The 21,084-nt window shown below is 33.9% G+C and overlaps 1 protein-coding gene and 1 pseudogene across 1 annotated transcript; both read left to right on the forward strand.

The window, feature by feature from the left end:
- Positions 1–5,092: 5,092 nt before the first annotated feature.
- On the forward strand, positions 5,093–7,308 carry LOC113737137 (UDP-glycosyltransferase 74F2-like; annotated as a pseudogene).
- A 378-nt stretch (positions 7,309–7,686) lies between these two features.
- Positions 7,687–11,152, forward strand: LOC113737740 (UDP-glycosyltransferase 74E2-like). Its single transcript, XM_027264919.2, has 2 exons — positions 7,687–8,647; positions 10,376–11,152. The coding sequence occupies exons 1-2, from the start codon at positions 8,024–8,026 to the stop codon at positions 11,096–11,098; spliced, it is 1,347 nt and encodes a 448-aa protein (XP_027120720.2). The 5' UTR covers positions 7,687–8,023; the 3' UTR covers positions 11,099–11,152.
- Positions 11,153–21,084: the final 9,932 nt, after the last annotated feature.

Below are 21,084 nucleotides of genomic sequence, written 5' to 3' on the forward strand. Positions count from 1 at the left end.
AATCAATACATCCAGTATTTATATTCTTGGAAGGATAGGATTGATCATCCCTCCGCTGAAAATACAGAGGCATCAGGCGAAAAACTAGATCTCGAATTGATATTTCAAGACCTATCAGACCCATCAAATGGAGTCAAAAAAGCCAGATATTCAAGAAGAATCAATACATCCAGTATTTATATTCTTGGAAGGATAGGATTGATCATCCCTCCGCTGAAAATACAGAGGCATCAGGCGAAAAACTAGTCGCATCCGGCAAAAAACTCAGACAAATTCTTCTCTGACAAAATTAGTCACGAAATAAGAGATTCAGGCTGAACCTTCATCGAAATTGATCATTCATGAAATTGAAATCAGAATTGACCAAAAAACAGCCTATACCCATGCCAAGAAGATTCTTACAATCTATCCAGAAAAATGCCTCTTCAATCTTTTTACCCAATTCATCCCAAAAACTTCTCTTCCAAGTACTTGCTTTTCAAACCTTTAAAACAAAAAGTTAGGATTGAACAATCCTTTCTTATTTCATTCCCTAAATTAGAATTAATAATCCAAAAAACCACCTTGTATAGTGTTATACAAAACTTCCAGGGTCTTCTACCCTAAACAAACCATATTCAAATCCTTTCTTACAAAACATCCCAAGTCTATACCATTCTCAGACAACTCATTTTGATATTTTCAAAACAGGATCCAATACCCTTAGAAATTCATACAATACAGATAGCATTCATGAATGGAGCATAGATGGAGTATTCAGCTACAACATTCTTATAATATCTCAACAGGTGGCAAGCACAACTATACCAACCACAACTATGTTTAATCAAATATCACATGGCTGCAATCAGCAGACTGCTCATATCCTATTAATAGGATTCATTGGGCAATTCCAAAAGTTGTGGGAAGAACACCTCATCATTGGAGACAGAAATATTATTCACAACATTCTCGTCACAACCAACAAGGGTGAATCTGATCTACAAGACAAGAACATCCTCCCGGAAACAATGTTATTCATTATCATATCAATTAGATATATCCTGGATATATTTACATCTAATGATGATACTGGAATAGCCCAAGAGGATTCATCACAACTATTCCCAAGCTCCAGAAGATATCAACATATATTCCTAACAAGATCAGATAGAGACAAAGTTCACAACAAAGATTTCTTCAAAGGCCTTCTTGGATCCCAATACAAGAAGATTAAGCCCTGGGAAGAAACAACTTGTGGACAGGACTAACAAGCAAGCTGGTTTCCCAAACCTATAAAAGATCAGGCCCAAGAAGGAAGTCTTGAACTCTTTTACAAACATTATGGGTTATCCAGCTACCATACAAAGCCCAAACCTATAACTCTTGAAAGCCCTTTCTCTTATGCAAAACAACCAGTCTTATCCACTCTTAAAACACCATTTCAACAGAATCCTGAACACCATTCTTCAAGCTCTTCTTTCTCTATAGACTTGAAGAAACTCTCCTCTCTCTCTCTACAAACTAGTTTTAGTTTCTAGTTTTTAGATTCAAACAAAGAAGCAAGCCTTGAGCAAGCTTTATATCCAATAAGTTCTCTTACATTCTTATATTCAATCTCATTCAATCAAATGGTTGGCTGAGCCGCCCTATATTCATATTCATTTACTTGTTTTATTTATTTTGATTATACTAATCTTATATGGCCGGTTATACCGCCTGAGCTAACTTACTAACTTATTTTTATATTTTATTTACATTCTGTTTATACATGGCTGGCTCAACCGCCTATACTAACTAGTGGCAGTCCGACTACGACCCACTTCCTAACCTTTATGCTTTCTATTTAATTTAATTTATTTAGTTTTCTGGTTTAAGGCGCTAACCCCTCGTCCCGTCTAGTATCAGAATGATGCGTGTAATGATGGGTCAGACAAATTTTTTTAAGTTGCAATAGACTAATTTTCAACAGTAGTATTCATTTTGTTATTATTTGTATTTTATTTGATTTAAATTATGTAATATTATGTTATAGAGTTCAATTAATTACATAAAGAATTATTAATTAAGTATGGATTATTATGATATCTTTGCATTTGAGGTATCACATATTTGTTTAATAATTGCATAATTATTTTTCAAAAAATAACAATATATTATTTTTAAGAGATAGAAAAAGATATACTGTTCAAACTTAGAAATTAATAATATTATTTTTTAGAAAATAAAAAATTCAAAAGGTAAAAAATTTAATGAAAGTTAATAACTTATTTTTTAAAAATAATGAAATTATTTTTAAAAAAATTACGTTATTTATTTATAAGATATGAGTTATGCCGAGTGTGCGCGGAATGGGGGTTTCAGGAGGTTTTGGTGGAGGTGGACTCTGCAGTAATAGTGTCGCTAGTTAAAATGTCGGCTCTGGGGGGCTGGTCATATTGCAATTTGCTGAGACGAATCCGTTGTCTTCTGGATCAAGTGTCTGTTTCGTTTTTACACATCTTCCGTGAGGCAAATTTGGTTGCCGACATGTTAGCTGCTCTGCGAGGGTGTCCTAATATGGTCTTTGATTACGTTCATCAGCTCCCAAGGGAAATTCGAGGCTACCTGGCTATGGATGCTGGGGAAGTCCCGGGCCTGAGGCTAATGCCTCTTTAGGTGGTAGGGCTCAGTCAATTTATTTTCTATTGTATCTGCTGCACGTTGCCTTGGAATCAATAAAAATAATATTTTAACAAAAAAAAATGAGTTATGCATTATTAAAAGAAATGTTTGATTTAATTATGGACCCATACTATTATACCTTGTGGAGTGTAATCCATTATGAGTGAGAGTATAATAAAAAAGGAGAAAATGAAATGCTGACGTAACATGTAGATTACACTCTAAAGAGTGTAAACCATTGTAGATGCTCTTAGTGGATGCTGTTGTTGGTGATTGCGTGGCGCTATATTTTATATGGTGCGTTCCATCATTGTTGAGCTGGCTGTAGGAAATGTGTTCATTCTCATAGTGGACGTTGCCTTGCATCTATTTAAAATTTTAGTCGTTTTTGTTGTTTCCTTTTGCTCTGCTTCGTTCCTGCTCAGACTTTGGGTCATTTGTATTCACATGCAAACGTACTACAACTGTCACCTACAAACATACAAGTGTCATACAAACTAAAAATATTTGGCACTCATGCAAGAATTACAACCACTTTCAATTGACACGTCAGGCATCTCAAATCACTACATATCCAGACAAGCAGTTGGCACTCCATTCAATTCTTTCAATAAACGTTACAATAAAGATTAATAAATAACAATTTTTCCATAATAACTAAGCCCTGTCACGCCATTGCATCAGTATTGCCATGCAACACTCTTCTAAAAAATAACACTAAAATTATACAAACTAAACACAAACTTGGGCATTGGCGTGGCACCCCAAAACTAGTAAACTTAAAATGCGGATTCATTTACAATAATTTTCGTATACTAAGCTACACTAATGCTAGTTTTAACCTCTATTCCAATTAAACTTTAGTAAATTGATAGTGTCATATATATATATATATCAGAGCGCCATGGGAGGTATAATAAAACCCAGGATATAGGTCCATTACACGTATCATTTTGATGATGCGTGTAATGGTGGGCAAGACAAATTTTTTTAAGTTGCAACAGACTAATTTTCATAAGTAGTATTCATTTTGTTGTTATTTGTATTTTATTTGATTTAAATTATGTAATGTTATGTTATGGAGTTCAATTAATTACATAAAAAATTATTAATTAAATATGGATTATTATGATATCTTTGCATTTGAGGTATCACATATTTGTTTAATAATTGCATAATTATTTTTCAAAAAATAACAATATATTATTTTTGAGAGATAGAAAAAGATATATTTTTCAAACTTAGAAATTAATAATATTATTTTTTAGAAAATAAAAAATTCAAAAGGTAAAAAATTAAATGAAAGTTAATAACTTATTTTTTAATAATAATGAAATTATTTTTAAAAAAATTACTTTATTTATTTATAAGATATGAGTTATGCAATATTAAAATAAATGTTTGATTTAATTATGGACCCATGCTATTATACCTTGTGGAGTGTAATCCATTGTGAGTGAGAGTATAATAAAAAAGAAGAAAGTGAAATGCTGACGTAACATGTAGATTATACTCTAAAGAGTGTAAACCATTGTAGATGCTCTTAGTGGATGCTGTTGTTGGTGATTGCGTGGCGCTATATTTTATATGGTGCGTTCCGTCATTGTTGAGCTGGGTGTAGGAAATGTGTTCATTCTCATAGTGGTCGTTGCCTTGCATCTATTTAAAATTTTAGTTGCTTTTGTTGTTTCCTTTTGCTCTACTTCGTTCCTGCTCAGACTTTGGGTCATTTGTATTCGCATGTAAACGTACTACAACTGTCACCTATAAACATACAAGTGTCATACAAACTAAAAATATTTGGCACTCATGCAAGAATTGCAACCACTTTCAATTGACACGTCATGCATCTCAAATCACTACATATCCAGACAAGCAGTTGGCACTCCATTCAATTCTTTCAATAAACGTTACAATAAAGATTAATAAATAACAATTTTCCCATAATAACTAAGCCTTGCCATGCCATTGCATCAGTATTGCCATGCAACGCTCTTCTCAAAAATAACACTAAAATTATACAAACTAAAGACAAACCTGGGCATTGGCGTGGCACCCCAAAACTAGTAAACTTAAAATGCGGATTCATTTACAATAATTTTCGTATACTAAGTTACACTAATGCTAGTTTTAACTTCTATTCCAATTAAACTTTAGTAAATTGGTAGTGTCATATATATATGTATATGCAAAAATAGCTTAATTGCCTGTCTATTAAATGTTAATAAAAAAAGATAGAACTCGGTAAAAATAGATTAAAGAGCAGAATTGATGCTTAAAACTTGTTATTACGTATTTAAGATATCCTCTTTTATTTATTTATTTATTTTTGAACTAGAATAAGGTGTCACCGACTTTGAAGAGTGAGGTGTCGTCTAACTATGAAATTTGAAAAAGTGAAGCATGATATCGGCTATAAATAGCATTTCTCTTTAGAAAACATATTCAGAAATCAGAATACGAAGAGCAACAAAAATGGGGGATAGGAACCAATCTTACAGAGCCCACATCTTGGCAATTCCTTATCCAAGCCAAGGCCACATAAATCCCATGTTGCAATTTTGCAAGAGGTTAGTCTCCAAAGGCTGCAAAGCCACTCTAGCAATCACAAATTTCATCTCCAAAACCATGCAGCCAAAATCAGAAACTGCTCAAATTGATACCATTTCTGATGGATTTGATGAAGGTGGCTTCACTCAAGCAGAAAGCCGCCATTCATATTTAGAACATCTACAAGATGCTGGCTTGAAAACTCTGAGGGAACTTCTAAATAGGCAGAAAAACGCAGGGACTCCTGTTGATTGCATAATCTATGATTCTTTCTTGCCTTGGGTTGTGGATATTACTCAAGAGTTTGGTCTAGTTTCAGCTGCTTTCTTCACTCAACCTTGTGCTGTTAATTTTGTATATTATTATGTATATCATGGGCTTCTGACACTGCCAGTTTCTTCATTTCCCGTTTCTATTCCTGGATTACCACTTCTTGATCGCCTGGACATGCCAGCATTTATTGCTTTTGAGGGTACATATCCTGCATATTTTCAGATGGTTCTGAGGCAGTTTTTGAACATAGACAAAGCTGATTATGTGCTTGTGAATACATTCTACAAGTTGGAAGCTGGGGTAAGCTTAAAGACCTGAACTTTATTATTCTGTATTAAACTTTTGTTTTTGGTTTTGGATTAGCCTAACCAATAGGAAAACATATGTGGTAAAGGGTCCCTATATTATAGTTTATATTTTGGAATTTGGATCTGACAAACCTTTTGTTTTTGGTTTTGGATTGGGATCACCCATGACAGAACTATTGTAGCTAGTATGGTGTTTTAGAAAATATATATAAATATATGTGTGTGTGTATGTATATGATGTATGTATGTATGTAGTGTGTGCATATATATGTATATTGTTGAATGGGCCACCGTACAAACGATGAATAATGGATTCCAAAACAAAAATATTGTGGATATTCAATGCTTAGGTTGAATATCACTTAAAAGATGAAGCAGTAAAATTTGTAAGCAATCTGATTTTTTTTTTTTATATACTAGTGATTGAAAAATAATTATATAAGATACATACTTCCCCAGTCCCCACAAGATTGTTGGAACCTCAGGTCATGGCCAACCACTTTTTATATCTAATACACGATTGCAGCTGTGATAATTGTCTCAGCAATTAATTTAACCAACTGCCTTCGGCTCTTTGTTTTATTTGTTTAATTGCAGGCCTTGGATGCCATGTCAAAAGTTTGTCCATTACTTACCATTGGTCCAACCGTTCCATCGGTATACTTGGACAACCGAGTTCCAAATGACAAAGATTATGGGCTCGACCTCTTTGAATTAGACCCCTCAATGAGCATCAAATGGTTACATAGCAAGCCTAAGGGTTCTGTTGTTTTCATAGCATTTGGTAGTATGGTCACTTTTGATGAGAAACAAATGGATGAATTAGCAATGGGACTGAAACAAAGCAATTTCTACTTCTTATGGGTGGTGACTGGTGAGGGCTTGTGAGGAAGCCAAGCTTCCAAGAAACTTTGTGCAAGAAACAAGAGAAAAGGGCTTGTTGGTAAGATGGAGTCCACAGATGAAAGTACTAGCCAATGAGGCAATTGGATGCTTTTTCTCACATGCTGGATGGAATTCTAGTATTGAAGCTTTGAGCATGGGAGTGCCTATGGTTGTCATGCCTCAATGGACTGATCAAACTACTAATGCTAAACTTGTCCAAGATGTTTGGAAAGTGGGGAAAAGAGTTAAAGTTGATGAGAATGGTCTTGTAGGGAGGGAAGAGGTTGAGGGTTGTGTAAGGCAAGTTATGGAAGGAGAGAGCGGAAAGGAAATGAAAGACAATGCTATTAAATGGATGAATTTGGCTAAGGAGGCAGTCTGTGAGAATGGGACTTCTGATAAATGCATTGATGAGTTTTTATCAAGATGGAAAGTGTAAATTTATGGGCTTGTATCCTCTGAGGACCGATGGTGATTCAGTCTCCTCCGGGTTGTTTTTGGGTCTTTTCAGGTCTCCCCTCCCCTTAGTATAGAGTAATGTAGGTCTATCGTGTCAATTGTGGGTTGTTCTTGGGTCTTCTTGTCTAAAAGCATTGTATTTTGGATAAATCAATGTCATACTGGGGCATATTTGCTTCTAGATTTGATCTGCGTGGCAGTTGATTGCAAGTAAAAAACTAATATCAGTTTTCTTCTCTTAAGATCCCATTGTTGTTTTCGCGGATCACCTGTCACCTAGCAAGCCATACAAAGTTTTTTAAAATTTTTTTTTTCTCGAACCAAATTTTAGTTGATTAGTGTGTGAAATTAGATTTCTCATCCTGCTAATAAAAACAAAATTCATTTGATTAGTATGTGAAATTAGATTTTTAAGGATTAGTCGAAGCCGGCGATAAAAACAAAGTTGGAATCTGTGATTTCCAACTTTTAAGGATTAGTCGAAGCCGGCAAATCCATTTCACTTGTTCTCCATGCCCTTTATATAACATCTTGTAATGCCGATTTCTTCTTCCGAAGTATTATAAAGAAAAAAAGCAATGTCTAGCAAAACTCATATCCTAGCTGTCCCTTTGCCTTTTCAAGGCCATATCAACCCAATGCTGCAATTCTGCAAGCGTCTGGCTTCAAAAGGCATCATGGTCACGCTAGCAACTATTGCATTGCCCAACATTTCCTTGTTAACATAAGAAGCCGACAGTTCTAATCAGTTTCTGTTTTCTCTAGTTTGTTGGCTTAGTATAAAATCAGCAGTTTAATTTCTGATGCCACATAGTATATATCATCCTTCAGAAACGTTTTTTTCTTGACACAAAGCCACACAATCAAGAAAAACGAGTGCGAAGAACTCAAAGTTGTTAGAAAAGATGGCTGGCAAAACTCATGTTCTAGCACTCCCTTTACCATTTCAAGGCCACATAAATCCCATGCTGCAGTTTTGTAAGCGCCTGGCCTCAAGAGGGATCATGGTTACACTAGCCACTGTTTTCTCGGCCAACATATCTGTGCAAAACCAATTCGAGTCCATCAGGATCGAGTTTATTCCTGATACTAGTGGAACTGAGGCAGCTACTAGCCTTGCAGACTTCGTGAAACGCTTCACAGCAACAATTTCAGATAATTTGCCCGAAATTGTAGAGGAAAAAGCCAGGTGTGGCGAGCCAGTCAAAGTTATTATGCACGATTTGCTGCTGCCACAGGCTTTAGAGACAGTATACAAACTAGGCATTCCTGTGGCTGCATTTTCCACCCAGTCTTGTGCTGTCTGTGCCATATACAACCATGTTCGTCGAGGAACGCTGAAAATTCCATTGGAGAAGCCTAACATTTCGCTTCCTTCATTGCCAGTATTGGAGTCAAATGATCTGCCTTCTTTTGTGTATGATCCATGTGCTTACCCCGACCCTTCAGGGGTTCTCCTCGATCAAATTACATTTCTTGAGAAAGCAGATTGGATCTTTTTCAACACTTTTGACAACCTAGAAAAGGAGGTAAGTTTCTTATTGCACAAATCATTTTAATTTTTGGATAAATTACCTTTTACTCCCTTGTGGTTTGATACTTTACCACGTAACCCCCTATGATTTGAAAACCTATATATAATCTCTTCATGATTTGGGTTAAAATGTTATCATTATTTTTTTCATTAAAGCTAATGGTCAGTAGTAAAATGTCAAAGTCAAACTAATAAATTGACAAATTCACCCTTTCACTACTTTTTTTTTCTTTTTTCCTTTTCTTTCTCTCTCTTTTTTTTTGGGGAAGAGAACAAATGATTTTGAAATCCTATGCTTTGGCCTACAAAATCTTAATTTTCTCCAAATACAAAAGAGATGGAAGGGAAATAAAAGATAAATAAATAAGAAACAGAAAAAATGGAAAGGAAATATAAAACAAATAAATAAGAAACAAAAAATACCTAATCTTTTTTTACTACACATTTCATTATAGGTTTTTTAACCAAATATTTAATGGTATTTTCTGTTTCTCATTTATCTATTTTTTATTTCAATTTCTTCTTTTTTGGTTTGGAGGAAAAAAAAAAGAAGTAATAAAAGGGTAAATTTATCAAATTACTAGTTGTTGGGCTTGTGTTTTTTCCCACCAACCGTGTTGGCAACACAGTTGGTAGGATAAAACACAAGGCCAAAACTCAAACCTAACAAACTAAATGGTTGGTAGGATAAAACTCAAACCCAACACTAGTTTGACTTTGACTTTTTATTATTGATCATTAGTTTTAACGGAAAAACTAACGGTGACACTTTAATCCAAACCATAAGAGGGTTATGTATAGGTTTTTGAACTATAGAGAGGTTATTTGGTAAAACACCGAATTATTTGGGGGGGGGGGTAAAAGGTTATTTATCTACATTTGGATATTTATATTACTACTGTCAAGATTTTCTCAATTCGTTCTAGCACATTGTTGGCCATTTTTCTTCAGATTTGGTCATGCTCAACTAGAACAGGTTAACTGAAATAGTAAAATTTATTTTAGAAATAACTCAATTTAACGCTTAAATTTAATGGATTCAAATCTTAACATGTTCAGATCCATTTGATCACAAAAAATTGAATATCTGAATTAATTAAGTGGCACTAATTTTTCTCGGTAAACCTTGCTCCTAAAAATAAGTGATAAACTATTCATTTATCACTTAATATGATATACACTCAAATGTATCAGATTTAATATTTAACAATTCAATAACTTATTCAATTCATATTTCTAATTTTAGATTTCAGACTTCAGTTTCAGATTTCAATTTTATCAAATGCAACATAAGTATGCTTTCCAACTGTGCAATTAATAGATATATACACAAATAATGACAATTGTGTGAATCTTGTAAGTTGATGTGGACAGTATTATTTTGCAGAATTAAAACCATATAATGTTTTTGGAAATCACTAATTTACCAAACACAGACATAAAATTACAGTATACACGTATTTTACTACTCTTATATACGTTTCCATGATTGGTTGTTCCCTCAACCTAAATTTAACAAGCATTTTTTAGGTTGTGCAATCACTAATTCCAGTAACAACATATGAAGGAATCACCAGGTTACGTAAATTAGTTTTTGTTCTTTTTTTTTCCTGCGTATCTATCAATTAAAAAAGCAGTTTTTGAAGTACTTTGGATTACTCTCCAAATTGTAAACTTTTCTTCTTCTTCTTCTTCTTCTTTTTGGTTTGTTTTGTACAACTAGGTGCTGGAATGGACGGCAAACCAATATCCTATCAAGAGTATTGGGCCAGCTATTCCATCTGTGTACCTGGACAAGCGATTGAAAGATGACACTGATTACAGCCTCAGTCTCTTCAAGCCAACTACAAAATCTTGCATAGAATGGCTCGACTCGAAGGAAATTAACTCAGTTGTCTATGTTTCATTTGGGAGCTTATCCGACATTGGTGAAAATCAAATAGCAGAAACAGCATGGGGCCTTATGAGAAGCGATTACAACTTCTTGTGGGTAATCCGAGCTTCAGAAGAGAGCAAACTCCCTAGCAATTTCCAGTCCAAGGCACGAGATAAAGGCTTAATCCTGAATTGGTGCCCTCAGCTAGAGGTTTTGTCGCACCAGGCTGTTGGATGCTTCGTGACTCATTGCGGTTGGAATTCGACGTTGGAAGCATTGAGCTTAGGAGTGCCAATGGTGACTATGCCTGTATGGATTGATCAAACTACTAATTCCAAATACATTGTGGATGTATGGGATGCTGGAGTTCGAGTTAAGGCTGATGAAAATGGAGCTCTTCAAAGAGAAGAAGTAGAAATGACTATAAAAGAAGTTATGCATGGTGAGAAGGCTAATAAGCTTAGAAAGAATGCTTTAAGGTGGAAGGAATTGGCTATAAAGGCAATGAGTGACGGAGGAAGCTCTGACCAAAACATTGAGGAATTTGTTTCAAGTATTCTAAGCACTTAATTGGATTGCCAAAGTATATTTGTCGTGCTTAGACTATTTATTCTTAATTTCACTTATCAGTTTTATGTTTACAAATTAGCTGCCATATACATGGTTAATAAAACTTTATATTCACCAAGAAACGTGGATTAAAAACCAGAAAGTGTGTTAGGGTCTGCCCCCGTGAATTCGGCAAGAATGAATTTAAGGATAAATTACTAATAACCCCTATGATTTGACATAATGCCAGATGACCCCCTTAAGGTTTTAAAATAGCTGTATAACCCCCTATAAGTTTATGTAAAGTGAAAAATAAATGAAATGCACAATCAATTATAGCATTTATATCAAACGTGCTCTAAAAGCACATGTGATAAAATTTTAATTTCCATGTGATCTCTTTATGGTTTGTATAAATATCCACCTTATTCATGCAATCTCATCATACTTTTTAAATAAGGGTACTATTGATATTTCAATTAATAATATTACATAGGCTATTTTCCGTTAAATTTTCACTTTACATAAAATTATAGGAGGTAAAGTAGATATTTTGAAATGTTATGAAAGTCCTATAGCAAAAGATAAAATCACAGGGGATTATATATAATTTACCCTTAATTTAATAACCCACGAAAGTGATAATAAGATTATAATAAAATTTGTGAAGAAAACAATGTAAAAAATAATGACACAAAGATTGACGTGACTTGGTTAATTAGATCCATGTCCACGAGGGAAAGTGAGCAACTTTCACGTATAAAATTTAAAACAAAATTCGCAAGGCCCCAAAATAAGAAAGAGAAAAAAACAAGCGAATACTCTTTTTTTTTTTTTTTGGACACGGTGAGTGTCCGGGCTTTCGATCCGACTAATTCCATTATGCCTGGGCCCCGTCCCCCAAGAGACTCGAGACGGTAGAAGAGCCAAAATAGACCGCACAAAATACTTGAGATAACATAAAAAAGAATATTTCCCTAACAGAGCTCTCGTCTCATGAAGTCCCTCTATTCATATGTAGCTCCAACCACGATGTGAACATGCACGGCCGCTGAAAATTGACTACCAAAGTCTGACTTCCAAGCATGCATTTTAATAGTGGGCGGCTACAACTGTAGGATGGCAATCGTGTCGACTTCTATGAAGACAAAACGTGAACCAACATTTGAATAATTAGGATGGTAGAAAAAAATGGCTTGTAGACCATTATGTTTGACTGCCAGGCATGATGTTTACTGCCAACAGAGTACCACACAGACCTCATTTTTTTTTTTTTATTATTCATCGCTATTTTATGTATATCCTGTTCTATTTTAATTTATTTAAGAGGAGATCCAACTGAACCTATGGGAGGCAGGCAGGAATTAAAACACCACCGGACCAAACGAATGCACTATACACTAGTCTAAATTTTTTAGAAAAATCACTATATGACAATTGATGGGAGGCAAGATTTGAAACCTTGACCGCCCACTCCATCAAATCTTGAGAGGTTGGTGGTGGCCACTGGTGGTTATACAGACCTCATATGGTTACTTTGCAAAACAAGAGTTTCTCCTTAAACAATGCCTTGGTCAACATGTCAGCACTATTATCACTTGTATGCACCTTCTCAAGTGTCAACAACTTGGAATCTAATACTTCTCGAATCTAATGATATCTCACATCAATGTATTTGGACTGAGAGTGAAATGTAGAATTTTTACACAAGTAAATGACACTCTGACTGTCATAGTAAAAACTATACTTCTCTTGCTTCATACCTAACTCCTGAAGGAATTTTTGCAACCAAAGAGTCTCCTTGCATATTTCAGTGATTGCGATATACTCTGACTCCGTACTGAAAAAGGGTGATACACTTCTATAACTTATTTTGCCATGACACTTTTCCCCCTGCAAAAATCATCAAGTACCCAGATGCGAATTTCCTATTGTCAAGATCACCTGTCATATTTGTATCGGTGTACCCATCTAACATAGTTTTACCATTGCCGAAATACAAACATAATTTGGAAGTTTCCTTGACATACTTGAGAATCTATTTGACAGCATTCTAATACTCCTTACCAGGATTGGAAAGATACCGACTGACTACTCTAACTGTATGAACAATATCTGATCTGGTGCAAACCATAACATACATCAGACTATCAATAGCCGAGGCATAAGGAACTTTTTTCATGTCTTCTTTATCTTTTTTACTTGTAAGACACTGTTTGATATTCTGTTTAAAATGACTCACAAGTGGAGTAGAGACTTCCTTAGTTTTACTCATGTTAAACCTGCTAAACACTTTCTCAATATACTTTTTCTGAGACAACCAAAGCTTCCCATTTTGCCTGTCTCGTAAGATTTTCATCCCCAGTATCTATCCAGTTGGACCCAAACCCTTCATTGCAAAAAATTTACTTAGCTCTTTTTTCAACCTGTCAATTTTTATAGTATTACGGCTAACAATCAACATGTCATCAACATACAGCAAGAGAATAATAAAATCACCATCTGAAAAATTTTTCACATAAATACAGTGATCAGATGTAGTTCTGTGGTACATGTGGTCTGTCATAAAGAAGTCAAACTTCTTGTACCACTATCTCGGTGCCGTTTCAACCCATACAAGCTCTTCTTGAGATGGCATATAAGGTCTTCTTTGCCACTTTCTTTGAACCCTCCGGTTGTTTCATATAAATCTCCTCTTTCAAGTCACCATGCAGGAAGGCTGTCTTTACATAAAGTTGCTTGATCTCCAAATTTAAACTGGCTCCAATACCCAGAATAACTCGAATTGATGACATCTTTACCACAAGAGAGAAAATTTCTTCAAAGTCTACACCATTCTTTTGACTAAATCCCTTCACAACCAATCTTTCTTTGTATTTTGGTTTTGTGTTGTGCTCCTGAGTCTTTAACCTATAGACCCGTTTGTTTTACAGAACTATCTTGCCCTTAGATAGTTTCACTAAATCATAAGTGTGATTCTCATATAGGGATACCATCTCCTCTTGCATGGCCCGCAACCGATTTTCTATGTTCTCATGCTCTAGAGCCTCATAGTAGGATTTTGACTCTCCTCTATCTGCCAACAACACATATTCATGGGGATTATGTCTGCTAGAAAGCCTCCTCTCTTTGGTAGATCTTCTAAACTCATCTTGTGGTGGCGGTGGTGGAGTAGGTGGCCCCTCATGGTCAGGTTCATCAGCAGCAGGATTATCACCATCATCAACATCCTCTCTCTACTTTGTCTCAGCTCCCCCTTGATTAAAATTAACAAGTATTAGAAGTGGATCTGGATCTAGATTTGAACTTGCAGGAATGTCATATGAGAATTTTGGATTGTTACCTTTATCAATGTTTTCAATGGTTTGATCTTCAAAGAAGACAACATCTCTACTCTTAATCACCTTCTTTTCAACAGAATCACTCAGTCTATAGTCAAAATCTTCATATCCATAATCCAAGAAAATATACTGTTTTGATTTTACATTAAATTTTGACCTCTCATCTTTGGGAATATGAATAAATGCTCGACAACCAAAAACTCTTAGATGTTTAAGACACATTTTTTTCCGTCCATACTTTCTCTGGGATATTATCATCTAGAGGAACTAATGGAGAAAGATTTATCAAATCAATTGCAGTCTTCATTATCTCACCCCAAAAGGATTTTGGAAGTTTAGCATTATAGAGTATACATCTGACCCGCTGATGATGGATCTGTTCATCCTCTCTGCTACTCCATTCTCTTGAGGAGTTTTTGGTACTGTCTTTTCTAGTTTGATCCCACGAGATTTGCAGTAACTTTCAAACAGTCTCCTGTACTCACTACCATTGTCAGCACGAACACACTTTAACTACTTGTCAGTTTCTCTTTCAACTTTGCTATGAAAATCTTTAAATACATCCAAAACCTGATATTTGGATTTCAAAGCAAAACACCAAACCTTTCTAGCAAAATCATCGATAAAGGTTACAAAATAAACAGTACCAACAAGAGACTTATCTTTTATATAGCAAATATCAATGTGCATCAACTCTAATGGATTCAATTTTCTAGATGGAGAAAAATTTTGAAATGCAAGTCTGTGTTATTTCCCATAAATGCAGTCAACATGAGGTTTAAGTGCATTACTGCATCAGATTTTTGTTTCAAAAAATACACCCAAACTTTTCTACTAAAATCATCAATAAAAGTAATAAAATACTTGCAACCACCATTAGAAGGAATTCCACAGTGCATAAATCTAATTGAATAATTTCTAATGGTCTTTTGGCCCTCTATGATTTGCCAGTTTGAAAAGCATCCCTATGTTGTTTTTTCAAAATGCACATATCACATACTCTATCAGGATTTGTAATACTATGCAATCCACCAACCATTTTTTTATTGGCCAAAAATTTCAAACTATCAAAATTCAAATGATCAAATCACATATACCACAACCAATTATTGTCATCTATCACTGTACTCAAATAGGAAAAATTGGCACTATTCAAATTCAGTGGAAATAAGCAATTTGAAGTCATTGGTACACTGGCAATCATTCCAATATTTTTATTAAAAATAGTACAAATACCATTCCTGCTACGAATATCATATTTTTTCTCAAACAACTAGCCTATACTCAACAAATTTTGATGCAACCCAGGAACATAGAAAACATCAGAAATAAAATTAGTAGACCCATTTTTTAGATTAATAGGAATTTTTTCCTTACCAATCACTGGTAAAACAGTGTTATTCCCAAATTTAATTTCACCACGGACAGATTCATCAAGCTCAACAAATAATTCTTTCTTGCCAGACATATGGTTGTTACAACCCGTATCTAAGTACCATTTATTTTATTAACCACATCAACAGTATTATAGGCTAATAATAAAGTTTCAAATTTTTTATTATTATCCTGCACCTGATTGTCAACAACATTAGCTTGAAAATTTCTGTCTAAATTTTCTCTAGATCTACATTCAAATTGTCTATGGCCTAATTTTTTATAATTATAACATTGAACTCTCTGTCCAAAATTATTCTGATTAAAATTATTTCCTCTGCCAAAATTGTCACATGTGCCTCTACCAGGACCACCTCTAAAATTGAAATTATTACCCCTACTGCGTCTAAAATTTGATGTATCTCCTCGACCTCTATTATTGTTGCCACGACCACTTCTGTTATTATAACCACCTCTGCTCCTTTGATTGGATTCACCTTGCTCCCTGATATCATTATTTCCTCTCAAATTCAACTGCACCTGCAATGCCTTCTCTACTGTATCCTTCTCCGGGGTATCTTCCAATTTTCCATTAATTCTTTGTTCATGCAGAATTAATGATCCATGCAAATCTTCAATACTCAAATCCTTCAAATCTTTCGTTTCTTGAATTACAGCTACCACATGATCAAATTTCATGGGTAGGGTATTGAGAACTTTCTCAACAAATGTTCTGTGAGGAAGATTATATTGATTGAATTTCATCTCGTTTTTAATATCTGACAAACGAGAAAAATATGACTCAATAGATTCTGACTTCTCCATCATCACAAGTTCAAATTTCCTCTTCAACATCGTCAAATTATTTTGTTAGACCCTGTCAATCCCTTTGTATGTTTTCTCCAATATATCCCAAGCCTCTTTTGCCGTATCAGCCATAGCAATTTTTTCAAAAACTGACATATCAATTGCCTGATGAATTTGTGACAAAGCCAAATTGTCTTCGCTTTATCATCCTCACTAGCATCCTAGGCAAGTGCAGATTCAATAGATCGATGTAATTTACATGCCTTGAGAAGGGTTACAATTTATTTCTGCCAAAAATTAAACTCTGTCTTTGTTTTGAGTTTTTGGATAGAACAAATAATATTGGGGTTAGGGTTTGCCATATTTCAATCTATCATAGCTCTGATACCACTTTGTAGGATCCAAACAAATAATAAATCATCAACCCACAGGAACAGTCAAATAAAGAACGATATTGAGCCAAAGGAAGTTTTCTATTAATCAAACAAAACTTAGGCAAGAAAACAAAACAACAAGGCCACACCTTAAAGAGGACGGACCAGAGGCTATATAGTACTAGGTCTTTTGCTGGCTGACTTCTAGTATTAGTACTATGGGCCTAATCTAATGTGGCCAACTTTACCAACTCACAATGCAACTATCTAATTAACCAATAAAACAAAGACAGATGACCATTAATTATTGATGCTTGGTTTAATATTCCTACAATCATGAATCGTGTTAGGAATTTTCGACCAAGATTGCCTCAAGTTGCTTTCTTAGTTCCTCCCTGTCATGTAAGAACTTTAATAACGGAGAATGTGAACTATTAGAACTCTTGATGCGTCAAATGGAGTCTATGATTGAAATTTCTATTCTTTTTTTTTTAATTGAAACAAAACTGCAGGAAAATGTGTACTAAACTTGAAATCGAATTTAAAGCTCATTTCCATCGAGAAATTGAATTAACTTGAGTACAAACTTTAAGTGTATATTTGATTTTGTAGTTCAGTTATGCCATGTCCTTTTGATACAGCAAAGTAGCTACTTTTTTTCCCTCATTCTGCTTTAGTTTGTACCATATACCATCTTCTGCATCTAGGGATGCTCAGATTTCCTCTGGAAGGGAACAACAAATCACTGCCATCGATTCCCACTACTACGTCATTCAAGAGATTTGCCTTCCTTATAATCTAAGAGACAGGCACACATCCATCTCTAATGAGGCCTGAACTTATCAAAATCAGAATTTCAAGAAAGCTGATTGGCTATTGTTCAGAACTTTTGACAGTCAATAAAATCATGTTATTTCTCTGTGCACATGTATGTATGTCTGGAAATCTTTATATCCCTCCAACTACTTTGATTCCTTGCAAATCTGTTAAAGGCTTTCTAGATGACCCTTTACAATACTAATCTTTGTTTATTGTATCATGCATTTTAAACTTAAGGAGGATTTACAAATTATACATAGATTGGGTTTCGGGCCTAATCAATAATTTAATTAAAACCTTTCTAGATCAACATTTTATATATAACTAGTAATAGGTCACGCGCTTTGCACGTGATTATGACATCATAAAATACAATATTTCTTATAAATCAAAATTTATTGTGAAAAATTTTAAACAAATTTAATATTTGCATATTTTCTATTTTATTTTTTAATAAGTGGGAGGTTTTGAACCGAGAACTTTCTACTTATAATCTCTTCCCCTTACTACTCAACCCAATCTTCTTCCTATTTTCTTTTTTTATTTAATTTTTCATCTTCCTTAATTAATTGTCCTTAAAAACTCGCTTCCACAAAATAAGCGACAAACCTATTCACTTATTACTTAATGTGATATATATAATTATATGTATTAAATTTAATTTTTAATAATTCAATAACTTAATGAATAAAAGGCTTACAACTATAGGATGGCAATCATGTCTGACTTCTATGAAGAGAAATTTTGAACCAACATCTGAATAATTAGGATGGCAGAAAAAATGGCTTGTAGACCATAATGTTTGACTGCCCGACATGGAGGATGAAAGGGTCACATCATGTTTAATGCCAGCAGAGTACCACACAGACCTCATATGGTTACTTACACTCTATTGGTTACGACTACAGCTACATTACAATTTATCTTTTATTTAAAAAAGCTAGGATATGAGCATTAAACTTCTCCCTGTTTTGGTCTTGAACCCATCCTTCTCCCTATTTTTTAATTTAATTTTTCATCTTCTTTAATTAATTGTCCTTAAAATCATTCTTTTAAAAGCAAAAAAAAAAAATTCACAAAAATGTTGTATCTAAAAATTCATATAAAATCTCTAGAGAATTTTTAACAAATGAGAGTACATTTAGTCTCTTTCAATTTCTAATAACGGTTTTAAGGACAATTAATTAAAGAAGATGAAAATGTAACATTTTTTTAAAAAAAAAAAGATTTGACCAAATATGAAATAATTTGACAAAAGCATCAATATTTTGAATGGTCTGTACAATATCGATACTTCTAATTACTTCTATTTGTTTTTTTTTTCAAGGCAAACAAATTATAATAATACCACTAAAATTTTTTAATTTTTAAGTTTTAATTAGATATATGAACAATTTTTTTTTCTTTTGGACTTAGATCTGAATTTGCACTCTAAGTAAAAGTTAATAGTTTGTTAACTATTGGGATTGGCCCAATGGTCAAAGTAGAATTCTTAGAATTTTCTTCGATGTCAAGTTTAGGATTCAAATCATATACTTAACAATTAGGGATGAAAAGGATGTGGAAAGGGGGTGGGAGGGTAAAAGTAAAATTAAATTAAATAAAAAATAAATTTTTTTGCATAAATATCTATTTCATGTTCTACCATTGTTATTTTTCAAGTTACTTTAGTTGAATTTGTCAGTTGCTTGATGAAATTCCTCAATATGCAGTTATATGCATGTTTTTTTTTTTTGAAAAATGAAGAGATATGTATTTTTAGAAATCAAACTCTTTGTATTATTTTGTGTGTACTATTTCTATTAATAATGGAGTATGAATGGTCCACCACATATAAATTTTTTCTATTTGACTATTCGTTTTTTGAGAATTGAAATTTCATTGGTAGAGATAATTGAGTTTTTTCTTTTTTTGTTTCCTTTTATTGTTTAATTTTTTGGACAAATTTGACATAAAGCACAAATGATATACATTCTATTATTCTAAGAACACGTTATTTTGGTATCAATACTAATAGTTTTGAAGATTTAAAAATTTAATTAGGCTATGACTAATCAAGAATTTTTAATGAAAATAAAAAAATTGAAATAGAATGCAGAGAGATATACTGGTTTGGAGTATTATTTTTTTTTATTGTCTTATTAATTCAAATTTAATTGAGATTATATTTTTCTTCCTAACTACTACAATTATTGTTATTATTGAAATGCAATAAATATAAATATTAGGGAGAAGGTTATTTTGGACATATAAAAGTAAAGACCAGATCCTACTTAGTCTCCAATGCTTAATATTTTGTCTAGTCATCATCCATCATTTTCTTTTAAATCAATATATACGATTGACAGGTGCCGAACCTGTGCAATAATAATTACTAAAAAGTCCTAATTACCACCTCAATTAAATAATTATAGAACAAATCCAAGTACTGGAGCAGGGACTCTAGGTGTGCAATGGGTTACTTGATTCACCCTGTTCCCGAAGAGTTTGATTAATCCGATATACCGGATTTGTCTATAAAAATACTAATTCTGCGTACAATGGCAAGTAGGGTCGATTCCACAGGGAGCAGGTAGGAAATTATCTCTTTCCAAATTAGTAGAACGAAATTGGGGGATTTTCAATGGGAGGCAAATGAAAATAAAATCAAATAAAACAAACAAAATTCAAAACTAACTCACAAAGCACAATTCACTAAAAATAGCAATTAACAAAATTTCACCCAAAGGATCAACTGCTCAGGCACGGTCCAATTAAATGATCATCGATGCAAAGATATTTCATCCATTTGTCACTAGATTGGTTATAGCCATCAATAAGCTCTGACAACCAGCTCTTCCTTACTTTTTCGACAGTCAAGGTACGACCATTGACTGCTTCTCTAACCGGATAACAACCCTAGGTACGACCGTAGGAATTTAATTACCCAATTGCATTAAAGCTAGAAGAACCCAACCCTAACCAATAAACACGCTAAGAGGGTTTATTTAAATTAGATCTTGCATTTCCCCATCATAAAGCCAATTATGGTGGTTGCCACGGGGTGTCAACTAAATGAACAATTACGGATTCTATTTAATTAACGTGGCAGTAGGCTATTAAATTGAATCAAATACCCGGCCGTTGATATTCAATTAATCAAATACCCATGAACAGTTAATTCAGGAAATGCACGAATAGTAATAAATTGGAAGAAATAATGAAAGATTGATTAGATCTCACAGGTGTGATGGACCGCGCCCTCGCGTCACCCTTTGGGCAGAGGAGAAAATTAGCCGCTCCTCATCATGTC

The sequence above is a fragment of the Coffea arabica genome, chromosome 3e (genome assembly GCF_036785885.1).
Source record: "Coffea arabica cultivar ET-39 chromosome 3e, Coffea Arabica ET-39 HiFi, whole genome shotgun sequence".
Classification (NCBI taxonomy): domain Eukaryota; kingdom Viridiplantae; phylum Streptophyta; class Magnoliopsida; order Gentianales; family Rubiaceae; genus Coffea; species Coffea arabica.